The sequence below is a fragment of the Bidens hawaiensis genome, unplaced genomic scaffold (genome assembly GCF_021521415.1).
Source record: "Bidens hawaiensis isolate Kalapana, Puna unplaced genomic scaffold, B.hawaiensis_p1.1 tig00040004_1, whole genome shotgun sequence".
NCBI classification, from domain to species: Eukaryota; Viridiplantae; Streptophyta; class Magnoliopsida; order Asterales; family Asteraceae; genus Bidens; species Bidens hawaiensis.
Window position 1 is genome coordinate 32918 of NW_027505637.1, and position 14092 is coordinate 47009.

General features: G+C 35.2%; 1 protein-coding gene and 1 pseudogene across 2 annotated transcripts; both read right to left on the reverse strand.

Moving 5' to 3' along the window:
- Positions 1-1529: 1529 nt before the first annotated feature.
- LOC143614416 (spermidine synthase-like) lies at positions 1530-2940 on the reverse strand (annotated as a pseudogene).
- Positions 2941-4705: 1765 nt separating this feature from the next.
- On the reverse strand, positions 4706-12498 carry LOC143614426 (uncharacterized). 2 transcript variants are annotated; one of them, XM_077087870.1, is made up of 4 exons: positions 12149-12498; positions 7640-7878; positions 6947-7580; positions 4706-6646 (listed from the first exon to the last, which is right to left on the reverse strand). In XM_077087870.1, exons 2-4 carry the CDS (start codon positions 7874-7876, stop codon positions 5016-5018), a joined length of 2502 nt encoding a protein of 833 aa, XP_076943985.1. In that variant the 5' UTR covers positions 7877-7878; positions 12149-12498; the 3' UTR covers positions 4706-5015. The 2 variants fall into 2 exon arrangements, with proteins under 2 accessions (XP_076943985.1, XP_076943986.1); XM_077087871.1 differs by lacking the exon at positions 12149-12498 and adding an exon at positions 10790-10828.
- Positions 12499-14092: the final 1594 nt, after the last annotated feature.

The following is a 14092-nucleotide window of genomic DNA, read 5'->3' on the forward strand; positions in this document are numbered from 1 at the left end:
TGAACCTCGGTCTCTCTAAATACATCAAAAACATTCATCCACACCCGTGTTTTCTTTTCATTTCATTCTCTTTTTCGCTGTACATTTCGAACACTACCATCGCCACCACCACCAGCCCACCACAATCAACACCTTCACCGTCACCACCACAACTGTCATCGCCATCGCCATCGTCACCGCCGCCACCACTGTCGGCAATGCATCCACCACCATCGCCACCGCCGCTGCAATTACCTTAAGCATTTTCGTGTTTACCAAACAACATAAAGTAATGATTCATTACATTTTCACAAATTAGCAAGACATGACAATAGATACGTAATGATTCATTCAATTCATCATCAATTTCATTATCCCATACCAAACAAACTCATGATTCATTTCGCATTTCTCTTTTATTATATGTAAACAACACCACATAAATGTGTTTCGATACTTAATAATAACTTAAAAGAGTAATGTTTAAATCATAAATAGAAAAGTAAACGGACAACAACGGACAATGTTTAAATCAGAAATAGAATAAAATTGATGTTATAATGTATGACCGGAATAATTACCAATAGCTAGAAAAATAAATTTTGTAATGATTATAACCTAAATATTAATAATAACATAAATAATTTAATTCCAAATGAACGTAACATGTATAATAAGAATAATAAAACCAATAACCGAAAGGGCAAAGAAAATGATGGACAATGAAATCATGAATAATATGAGAATCATGCATTTGAGTATAAAAAACCTTACCGGAAAAACGTAATAGTTCAACATCCATTGAATCTTGGATCACATCTGGACCTGTCTCACCCAAACCGCTTTACTATCGGATTTGAATGAATCAAATACCAAAGCAGTTTGCATGTGCACAACTACTTATATATTATATTGTTCCCGGTACAAGTAACCAATCTTTGAATGAATGTCAACCGTTGGATGAAGCTGAAAACAAATCCGGACCATAATAAGTCCCTTATTTGCTTCTAGAAGCGCAAGAGTCTGCCTTTTCAAAATCCAACAACGTTTGTGACTAGCGGTGTTGCTACTTGTTGGTCCTTTGATTTCACAGCGAGTAAATCAACCAATTTTTGATATCTTGCTTTTTTGTATTGATACCCTGCTGGGTGACATGTCAAAACAGGTAATATTTGCTCTTTTACTTTTATTGACTTGAAACACATTTTAATTAAAAAAAATGTAACTTTATAGAATTTGGTTGGCCATTTTTGAGTGCGGAGGGCTTTTCTTATATGTTTTTCATTTGGTTCTAGCATATTGATATTTAATGTGTTGACAATGGAGGTGTATCATGTATGCATCTATGAATAACCAAGTTTACATTAGTCACTGTTGTATACCTGTATTGTGCTAAGCATGTTATTCTTGCGGTTTTCTATCAATATGTTTATATCAATATATTTTGTGTTGTTTTTGTTTAGGATGTAAAAAATAAATACATAAATAAATAATTACGTATGACATTAAACAACGACGGGTATAAAACTAGTTGTTCATATTCAAAAAAAAATCTTATTGGGCTGTGAAATGCAGGCCAGTAGCCGAAGAACCGATTCTGGCCCGATTAACTAAAGCAAAGTTATATGACTCATGAACCCAAAAGTCCATTAAATACTACTACCAAGTATAAGAAACTTCATACAAAAACAAAACCATCAGTTTATTATTTGGACATCCAACACCACCTATTCATTGTAGGTCTCTTCGCCGTCACTTTGAGCTTTTTGCTTCGATCAACTTCTTTGCGAAAGAAGGCAGACTGAAAGCAGCCGTGTGGATCTATAAAATGCAAAAATGATCAATAAAAATGGTCAATAAAACATCCAGAAAAATGAAACTTTATTAAGATTATTACCTCTTTGTTGTAGAACTTCAATGGCCCTATAGATTTGCCTTCGTTTCCATTTTCGTCTATTGGGTTGATTGGGTTCTTGAAATCGTCCTTGGGTCCCTCAGTCGAACACAACATGAACTCAATAACACCATTGCATTCGTATTATGGTACACAAAATTAGTTACATAGAGCAGGTGGGCCCAAGTGTGCATACCAACGGGATCAGAAGAATCGACTATAACCGCATCATAGCTTCCTTCAGGAGCAGCCTTCAAAAATGCAACTCCTGCAAGTTTAAAAAAAACTTAAAAATACTAAATAATGAGAATAGTAACAAACGATTATATATTGTATATACCATCGCCTATGTGGAATTTGACACGCGGATCATCAAACCCGACAGCTACACCAGGAAAAAACTCTTTAGAAACCTGAAAAAAAACATTTCAAGTTATTAAACATTTTGAATAAAATGAAGTTCATAAATTAAAAAGACCACGAATGCTCACATCAACGACCATCGTATCGATCTCACAAATATCTATGTGTTCAACAGAGGAATGGCGAGCTACTTCACGCAATACACCACCGTCTCCTCCTCCAACAACCAAAACCTACAAATTATAATAAAGACAGTCAAGTTTGTACATTACAACTCCTGGATTTATACCAAAATTAAGAACTAAAAAGTCAATAGTAAAACAACCATAAAAGAAAAGGTACACCCAAGGTCGTCTCCGAAAATTTAAATACCTCGACCGAGCCAAAATAAAAAGGCCCGTAGACCTTAACGAAAAATTTTTATTCTCTAATGTACATGGATAAAACTTTTATCGACCGATTTATTATAAGCAGAAACATGTATATGTTATATGTATAAAAAAAGTTTGTGCCCCCAAAACTTATGTGCCCCGACCGATTCTGAGCCTCCCCTGGGTACAACCGTCTATTTCATTAATATTGTCCACCTTTTGACTTATGAGTATCAAATGGTTATCAAAAGGCATGCACCATACAAACACCAGGTCCAATCTATACGAGCTATACAGAGCTATAGAGGTCATATAGGCACCTATACGAGCCATTTAGCCCATATAAATCGTATATCAATTATTTTTTAGTTTTGTAATTAAAAAATATATAACTTTTTAATAGGATTTTAGAACATAATTCTAAAAAAACATACCCCTTATTTTTGTTATTTTTAAACGGTAACCATAATTGGGAGGCGTCTATACAATTAGTGTATAGGGCTATTTTCCTTTATAGGTGTAGCTAACATAGTAGGTCTGATACCTCTATACTGGGATTAATGATATGAGTTTCTACGTGCATGACACACGTTGATTAAAAAGATTATCAAAACAGACATGGAGGATGTTAAGTTACCACTCTTTTTGGTGCATGAGGACGAATAAATGCGTAGGAGAAATGATGGTGCAGGAAAGGTTGGCGTTGGAGGTTTTCTCTCACAACGCTATAAAATTACAAACCACATAAAAAAACATATTAAAAAAAGATAAGCTAAAGAGCTTTGGTGCGAGGTGATTCTCATATAATTTCTCAAAGAAATCAAATGCGGTTTTCGTCTTTGTAGTTTATTCAAATTTTCAATTTTAGTTCAAAAGTTTAGAGTTTGCCCTTTTTGCATGTAGAATTTCATTTCCGTGACATGTCGGTCTCAGGTCGGGTTCGGTTATTAACCCGTACGTGAAAACTAACTCGGAACCAAATAACCGATTCTTGTTAACAAACAAATATTCATCGTGGGTACCAAACCTAATAAAATTCGTATGATGGCTATCTGTTTCATCCTCAAAATTCATATACTTCAAATCACAAAAATAATGCTAATCAAGCATGAGAAAACTGGACAAAGAAAAAAAAATTATCGCAATCAAGTAGAGGAAGGATTCGGTTTCGGGTCTGTAGAAAACGGCCAATAAACCGACACAATTACAAAGAAAATAATCCTATTGTTTAGCAAACCTAATTAGAGTCGAACGAGTCTAGATTCAAGTCTGTATATAGGGTTTAGTCATTGTAATCAAGTTTTCAGTCAGTTTTCTTGATTATAATAAACGAGTTTGGATGTTAGCCAATTCATTTCTTGACACATGGTTTGGTTGATATGATACACGACACAACGTATAGATGAAAGTATTTAGGATTATTGTGAGTAAAAGTAGATACGGAACTAATGATTCGTGTATCTCATGACTATACGTATAAAATTATTGACAAAAATACGATAACCGATTTAAAATAAAAAAATAAAAAATAAAAAAACTAAACATTTTCACAAATAATAGTACATTTACCACCCAAGTACCAAACACAACAAGAATAGTAACATCTATCCCTACCAAAATATCCCACTATCTTCATGTTTCACTTTCAACTACACAAAGTGACTGAACAAATCATCCAAAGATAAACTAAATGTTGTACAATTATTGATTCTTTTATCCTTTCAACTTTCACCCCATAAAATTTTTATACATACATATATCATACATGTACATATATATATATATATATATATATATATATATATGCCAAAACAACTATGACATGCTTATTTATGAATTCTTGATTATTCACTTAGGCTATGTATAGTCGAGAAGCTACAAAATGGGACGTTTTGTGCCACGTGACGCCCAGTCAGCATAGAGTGAGTTTTTGTTTTAGGGGTATATACCACACACAAAAAATATATATTATAATAATATTCTTAAAACAATCATCGTGACAAAAAACACCCCCCCCCCCCTTCTTATCGCCCCATTTATCGGCCGGGGGGTAGTGTTTACCAAAAAAATTGCCCCAAAAGTGGCCATTTGTCACCCACTACAGACAGCCTTAGGTATATAAGTTTCTAACTCACAACGAGGCCGGTTAAATATTTCTAACAATACCAAGTAAGCGTAAGGAAACACAGACAAACACACGAGTCAGGTCGGGTCAAACCGTGCCCGTATATTGGGATACGACAAAGTGACAAAACATGTACAAAGGCAATATCCACAACAAGTTCACTCTCAACAAGCCACAAAATAAGCTTTTTTCCCTAAATTGATTTTACCTCCCTCTGTAATTCAGAGTTCATGTAAATATAACAATAGTAAAAATAATAATAATAATAATAAATGCACCAAAATTACATTAGCGGGACCGCCACAGAAGTACCCGCAGCACACCGCTGTCTACGAGGACGTCTAGTCGTCTTCCCCCACCCCGTTAAACTTCCTTCCTCCAATCCCACCACCTCCGACAATGGCGGTGGTGGTGGTGGTGAGACGGCAGGCGGCGGCGGCTCCACAGCCACCGCCACCGACTTCCGTCTCCCCCTGGTCCCGTTCCTCCTTGTGGGTCCCACATTCCAAGAATGCCCGGTAGCTTTCATTAACCCACCAAATACCTGTAAATCTTCGGTTACCTCGTGTCTTGAGAGAGAAACAAGCCCGGGAAGGATGTCCCTTTGGAAGTCCCTCCTGGGCCTACCTCGTCTAGCTTGACCTCGCCTCGGTCGGGCCGGGCCCGACGACGAGCCCGGGCCCGCTTCCTCCGGTTCTTGGAAATCAACAGCTAGAGGCTTCGGCATGTAATCTTCTTCTTTAGTCAACTCTTGTTGCAAAGTCAACTCTTCGAACTCGTCCAACTCGTTAGGCACAAATCCCGCGTTTTCCATTACTTGAACAAACCATTGGAGGCGGTCATTAATATTATCATCGGAGTCATCGGAACGAACTGCCACCTCGGAAGTGGACCCCACTTGATCTTGCTGACTGGATATCCCAGTCATCTCAACTATCGCTTCCGCCGCCACCTTGGCGAGTAACTCGTCGTTACATTCATCGATTTCCGTCGCTTCATCTTCTTCGTTAACCTCGGAAACCGCGGGAGCTTCTAAATCTATCTCCAGCGTTCGTTTAACCGACTTCGGTACTATAACAACATCTTCAACCTCAGTCAAACAAGAGTTCAAGTCAAAATTATTCTTGATTTTCTCGGTTTCTGTTTCGGTTTTTTTCTCGAGTTTAACCTCGCCCACGTCACTCTGCTTGTTTTCCGGGTCATCCCAAGCAACATTAATATCAAATCCTCTGTTTTCCATCTCGGTTTTTACTTTACCATTTTCACGACGAAGTGACGCTGACGTGGACACAAGTGACGAAGACTCGTTTCTTGAAACACAAGAATTCCCAAAAACCGGAAACCCAAGGATCTTTCCGTTATTAATTTTACCTTTTTCCCGGGAATCATTTTTACCGACATCCGGTTTCGCTTGAAGCCACGGAAGCATGGTTTGGGCCGTCTGGTCACGTTTTCTTGAACTATTGTTGTCATTATTCAAGTCAATGCCTTTATTCGTATCGGTCAAATCTATAAAGTTTGAGCCTTTAAACATCTTTTGTGACCTGTCAAGATTATTGTTTTGTCGATTATCAAACCCGCCAGCTGGCAAACGGGCATACGGGTCTCTTGACCCGGATGCCGACCCGTGATAAAATCCATTTGGTGTAAAACATCCGTACATACGCAACTTGTCTCCGTAAGCCACGTGAGTTTGTGGCGATGATAAAAAAGGCGGTTGCTTCTGAAACGAAGTCAACTTTTGACTCAAACTACCGTTCCTGTTAACCAAATCTGTTGGATTCATGTAAGGGTATGAACTCGATGTACATGAATTTGGAAACGGCGCAGGGGCAAAACAGTAATTTTCATGAACTCGGGTTGAAATCTGAGGATAAGTTCCTGGTGTGAAGTTCATATTGCTTCTACTATTCCCTGTTATGAATATAAAAAAAATAAAAAAAATAAAAAGATTAATTCAACATGAGTGTATAAATAAATATAATAAATTCACACTGTTTATGATAATAAAACACAACCAAAAAGTATAATATATTAAAACTTTTTTAACATTATTAAAACTTTTGTAATCATGTTTACTACATTAGCTTTTATATAATATAAAACATATATAACTCATTATCCTACTTTAGCAATTTGTATACAACTCATATCATATAAAAAAAACATGAATTATATATAAAAAAATAAACAAAAATGGTGCAAAAATATTACCTGTTTCACGAGTAGTAGACAACCAATCTCTCCCATTGCCTTTTCCCTCAACCAATAACGGGTTAAACGCACCATTTTGAGACTTCTCATATAACTCACGGGTCGGGCCATGAAAAGGTAACCCTTTTGGTTTAGCCATCGGTTCATCAACATTAATAGGTTCATTAAGATCAGCCAGTCCATTTGACCCCCTAAAACATTGACCCGACGAAGTATCTTTATAACTCGATTCTTCAGAAGCTTGTTTACACTGAACTTCCTCGTGTTCTTGGTCGATGTTCTCATCAGGCATGAGTTCAAGATCGAATAGTTTTTTTCTAACTTTTAACGGTCTGCTTTCCGTGATTTCACAATCCTTTGAACTGTTATTATTATTATTATTATTATTTCCTTTTGAGCAACTTAATGGAGAATTACTTATATCTGCTCCAAAAAGTGACGGTCGCGCACAAGAGTTGACCGGCGGAAAATTTGGTATTTGCCACTTTTGACCATCTTCATAAGGCTTTTGTGACGGTAACAGGCTTGAAGATGATGACGTATCGATTGATATACGGTGTTTATGGTACTCGTTTCTTTTAAACTCTTCCATCATGTCTCGTTGTCTTCGGTAAAGACGATGAAGTTCGTAAACCTGAAAAAAATAAAAGTCAATAACATTGACTCAAAAAGTCAAAAAGTCAACTCTTTTACCTGATTCTTGAAAATCGCTTCGTGTTCAAGCATTTTTTGCTTTAATGCATCTTTGTCACAGCTTGAATCTGCATCGGTAATGTTTCTTGGTGTAAAACCGTTGTTGTAATAATGGCCGTTAGTCAAACCTTTGTGTCCGTAATAAAGAGGCCAATTGCTACTGTTTGAATCCTCGTTAACATCCCTCATGGAGTAATACCCTTCGAAAGAGCTCTTGCAGTGTACCTCTGTTCCCATTCCTGTTGACCAATAATAAAAAGTCAACTTTATATTAACATGAACCATATTAACAATAAAGGTTCTGCCTTTATCCATATTAATGCAAGCAGAACAAGTACGTACTCGTCACGAATAATAAGAGGCGTGCAATTAATTATTTAAATAAACTATTAAATTTAGTTGAATATTCAAACTTAAAACATGTATTATGTAAATTGAAATCAAAGCCTTATAAAAGGCCAACGAATATAAGCGTTGATAAGCATCGACAAATTATTTATAAATTCCCTATAATGAACAATATCTAACAAGTATGCAAAAACTATTGCTTCTTACATATTGATCATCCTAAAAAACAAATATAATAGTTGTTTAATACCTAAAAAAAGATAGGCAACTTTACAATCTTTCTTGTCACAAACAAAAGGAGTCATGTTTCAAATTTTAACATAAAGTCAGAAAGATAAATATGATTAGGCTGAGGGGAGTGGGGCTTCAACGGGGGTGCTAGAGCCCCTCCGCTCGCGCCCCCAGGCGCGACCACCACACCACCAGGCGCTAACGGGGCGCGAGCACGAAAATCCAAGCAGGCGTGATGGGGTTAGCGGCAGAGGAGGGCATAAAGTGGCATAGGGGAGTGTGCAAAGACCCGTTGGTGGTGTTTAAAAGAGCCGTTGGCTCTTATTTAATTAAAAAAAAACCTTTTTTTCATCTATAAAATACCCCATTTCACTCATATCAATCACCACAACTTCAAAATAAAACCCAAAATCAACCCATCTTCCCAACTTTTTTTTAAAAAATGGCTGGAAATTGGTACCCAAACCTAGATTCAGATTATATTGACGACGATTTATGGTCGTCACCGCACCAACTGATGTTTTATTCGGGGCCGCAAGAATCATCCGGCTTTCAACCATCAAACATACAACCGTCTCCTAACTTTGTTGTTCCGGAGACACAAGAATCACACGATGAAGCTACAGGACCAAGAAGACGCGTCCACCGGTAAAAACAAGTTGCAACGGACGGGTCGGGACCGGCTTCGACTCCGAGGACAAAACGGAAAACCACTCCGTGGTCATCGGATGAGAAGGAAGCCTTGTGTCGGGCTTGGATAGTCATTTCTGAGGATCGGCGTTGCGGTAATTGTTTTAACGTTTTTAAAAATGATTTTTAATAAAAAAGTTAAATAAAAAAGTTAAATGGAAATCTAATTTATTTATTCATTTTGCAGCCGACTACCAAAAGAGCAAAATTTTTTGGACAAAGGTTAGGGAGACGTTCTATACGCTCGTTGGGAGTACAGAGCGGAACGCCGATATGATTTCGGGTCGGTGGTCCGACATCAGAAAATTTGTCGGCTTGTTTACTAATCTTTTCAACATGAACAGCGGTCGTATGAGACCAAGTGGCAGTGATGATTTGGCGGTTTACAATTTCACGGTCGAAGAGTGGAAGCAGGAGTATTTGCGGAGGTATGGGACGGTGAAGACGTGGGACGATTTAAAGTTATGGGAGAGGTTGAAAAGGTGTTCCAAGTGGGTTGAGCTGGTGGCGCCGGACGTTGATTCGGAAGTACGGCCGAAACAGACTAAAACTAGTTCGTCTGGAGCGTATAGCACTTCAATCGGGTCGGATTGCCGCGTTGGATTTGACCTAAACATTGCAGAGGAGTAAACGTCTTCACCGCCGAGGAGGCGGCCATTGGGAAGGGACGCCAAGGGGAAAAAACCGGCTGAGGGGGAAGCCGTAAACATCGCCAATCTTGTTGAATCCCTCAATAAATTCAACAAAACCATGGAGGTGGTCTCTAATGACAAAAAGGAAAAAAGTCGAATGAGAGATTTGGACTTCCTTACTAGAGACTTCAGTAACCTAAATCCGGTCGATCAAATGCTAATGGAAAAGCAAAAGGAACGTATCCGAAAGAGGTTGATCGAAGAAGACCAAGCCGAAGAATAAGAATAATGTTTTTTTTTAGTACTTTAATTTTTATTTTATTTTTAGATATTAATGTGTTTTTTTTATTAATGTGTGTTTTTTTTAAAAATTTATGAGTTTTTTTAATAATACGTTGTTTGAATATATTTATAAAAAAATAAAAAAAAAATTCGCTGGAGCCCAAAATGGAGCCCCTCCACACCAGGGCCAGGGGCTCCAACGGGGGCTCCAACACCCCCCTTATCCAGTTTCTCTCTCTATCACACGTCATAATATTATTGGCTGGAGCCCCCACTAAAGCCCCCATTAGAGCCCCCCACACCCCTCAGCCTTATGCAAAAGTAATCAAATACAAGATTATGACATATGAATTCCGGATCGAAGAAAAGGGAGATCAAAATATGGTGCAGAAAAACCAAAATCGAGATGAATGGAAGATGCCTCTGTCACTCTTTTTTCTCCAATTTTCAGTACGAAGTTACTGGCTCTAAGAAGGCAATTGCTAGCTTTAATTTACTTTTAATAACAGCAATTAAATGCAGCACTCAATCACATTCAATAAAAAATCAAAATATCTCATCAGATTAAACAAAAGTTACATAATAAAGCATTAAGGATCCACAATTCTGAAATATATGATAAAAAAAATTAATAAAGCTCTGTATAAAAGGAAAAATATTATCCTTCAAATCCCAGGTTAAATTACATCTAATGCAAATTCAAACAATCTTGAAGCACAATTTTTTTTTCCTTTTTGCGATTTTGCAACTTAAAATCAAAAGGGAATAAAAAATTAAAAACACAGATATTAAAGAACAGATCCAGAATATTAATCATCAATCATATAAAATGCTTAATCCTAATCATCAAAAACCCAAATCAAGAAACTAAAAAATTATTAAAAACCCCCAAAAATATGCAATAAAATCAAACCCCAAAAAACCCACCAAGAATCTTGAAGCTAAAAGATAGTTTGAACAAATTTACCTCAGACCCACATCCTTATATACCCTCTACATCAAGAATCTTGAAACCCAGATTGATAAAAATTTAATCTTTAACAGTAAATTATTAATCAAACCCCAACACCCACCAAAAATTTAATCTTTTTAAACAAATTTACCTCATACCCACATCCTAATTTGCCCTCTACTTCAAGAATTGGCCAGTTTCTAGACCAAAAAATCAAGAATCTTGAACCCCAAAATGATAAAAATCCAATCTTTTTAACAGTAAATATTAATCTTCAAGCTAAAAGACTTTTAAAACAAATTTACCTCAGACCCACATCCTAATTTACCCTATCAATCAATCAATCAATCATACCCAGTAAAATCCCACCGACAGCAAAGCTATAAGTAGGGTCTGGGGAGGGTGGGATGTAGGCACACCGTACCTCTATCCAAAGGAATAAAGAGGTGGCTTCCAGAGAGACCCTCGGCTCTAAGTACATGTGTATGAAGCAAAATAAAGGAAATCAAAGTTTAACAGTTATATAAAAACTACTACTAATTATAATAATATTAATAATAAGATCACAGTTTAACAGCTATATAAAAGCTAATAATAATTATAATAATAATAATAATATATGTAAGGGAAATACCATTATGGTATGTGACCTAAATAAGTTAAGTCTAAGCCCTAAGGTATTCAATTCTCTCTAAAAATCCTTAACTTTAATTCTACTTCTCCACGAATTCCTATCCTCAACCATGTCCTCGGAGAGGTTTAGGTCTATCAAATCATGCCTAATCCTCTCATCCCAAGTCAATTTCGGTCGTCCTCTACCCCTCCTCCCCTCTATAGTAATATTTTCTACGGATCTATCAGGATTCGTCGTCTGTCTTCTCTTTACATGTCCAAACCATCTCAATCTCCACTCTCTTATCTTGTCTGCTATGTTCGCCACCCCTAATCTCTCGCGAAACTCAACATCCTAATTTACCCTTTGCTTCAAGAATTGACCAGTTTCTTGACCAAAAAATCAAGAATCTTGAAACCACCCAAATTGATAAAAATTGATAAAAATCCAATCTTTAACAGTAAATATTAATCTTTAAACAAATTTACCTCAGACCCACATCCTAATTTACCCTCAGCTTCAAGAATTGACCAAAAAATCAAGAATCTTGAACCCCAAATTGATAAAAATCCAATCTTTAACAGTAAATGTTAATATTTTAACAAATTTACCCTAATTTGTCCTCAGCTTCAAGAATTGACCAGTTTCTTGACCAAAAATTCAAGAATCTAGAACCCCAAATTGATAAAAAAAATATAATAAATAATTAAAATTAAAAATCTAATCTTTAACAGTAAATATTAATCTTTAAACAAATTTACCTCAGACCCACATCCTAATATGTCCTCAGCTACAAGAATTGACCAGTTTCTTGACCAAAAAAAAACCAAGAATCTTGAACCCCAAATTGATAAAAATCCAATCTTTAACAGCAAATAATAATCAAGAAAGATGCCAATGAAGAGGGTTAGTGTTAGATCATGAAAAAGATGAAGAAGAAGATATTGGATCTGCTGGGCCAGTGTCTTCTTCTCTCTGAAAGAAATAATAATAATAATAATTTTTTAGAGAGAGAAAGTATGAGGTTTTTTAGAGAGAGATAGAGAGATCCCAGATAATAAGAAATCAATCTTCACACAAACAAAACAAACAAACGACCTTCTAAGAACAGTGACATGAAATTTGTCAACATCCGGTCTCCTTTTTATTCTCTGCTTTTTACACACTCATCTCTAATTCTTTTGGTAAATATAAAAAATAATATAATATGATATAAATAAATAAGTTTCAGGAAATGAAAAGAAATCAGCATTTCTAGATTCTCTCTACCTTGCTTTTGGTACAGACATTAATGAAAATTTAATAGCATATACTAAAACTGTCAAACATGCATTAATGTGTTCATTATATCAGTACTAGTTTTTATCCTCGTATTACGGGGTTGTTTTATATTGTTTGTTCTAATATTTATTTCTTTTTTAAATTTATATTTTTTTTATTGTATGAAAGTTAATAGTATGCTTATGGTTTGATGATAAATTGTTTAACAAATAAATGAGATGGTATAACTCGGTTTAAAAGCTATATGGTTTTGATGAGACCCAAGACCCGTTTATTTTTTTACTATAAAATTGGTTTTTTTAAATATAAATAATATTTATCAAAGTTGATAATATACTTATGGTTTAATAAGAACAAGACCTGTTTATTTTTTTACTAAAAAATTGGTTTTTTTAATTTAAATAATATATATATCTTTTTTAAAATAAATAAAATATTAATTTTTAGTATATCCTATTTTATAGGATTTTTACATCAATAATTTGATGAGAATAATTTTTTATTTAATGAGATGTTATAACCCGTTTAAAAAATATATGGGTTTGGTAAGACCCATACCCATGAATTCGGGTCAAATGCATGAGAATCCTCCATTTAAAAATCAAGCAAATCTGGTGACTCCAAAAAAGGGGGGAGCGACCACATCGCGACACGTAAGATTTTTATGTTTTCGTTTATATAGATTATAGATAAGATTTATATCATACTAACAATTAATTTAATAAAATCTGATATAAAACAATTATTAATATTTTTTTTTCCTTTTTTATTGTTAAAATTTATGGTTATTGAAGAGGGGTTTATTTCAAATTTCAAATATTAATTTTCAAAACAATAATATGTTGAGAAGTAGGAATAAACCGGGTACTTTCAGTACCAATTCGATACTCATTTTTTGAGGTCTTGGAATCGGTACTGTATAGTACCGGTATATGGTTCTGTATGGTACTGGTATTTACCTTTTTTTCTCTTTAGTAACAAACCGAATCGGAAACATGTTGTGTCAAGCATTTTTTATACCGGTATCGATATTGAGTTGATCGCTGATGAAAAGTGTGTAGATTGTATACACAAAACAATTAATTATTGTATATTAAAACTGTCAAACATGCATTAATGTGTTCATCATATATTCATAGAAGATTTATACCCTTAGTAATGAATAAATTAATTATTATCTAATTTAAATTATTTATTAAAAAACTCTTTCTTGTGTACTGTAATAATTTATGATTATCGAAGAGAGTTTATTTCAAATTTCAAACCAATAATATGATAAGTGTGAAAACAAAACAATTTGTTAACATATACTAAAACTGAAAAACATGCATTAATGGGCTCATTATATTTTCGGATTTATACATTTAAAATTTAATTTAAAACATTTGTTAAAGGACTTTTTCTTTTGTATTGTTAAAATTTAT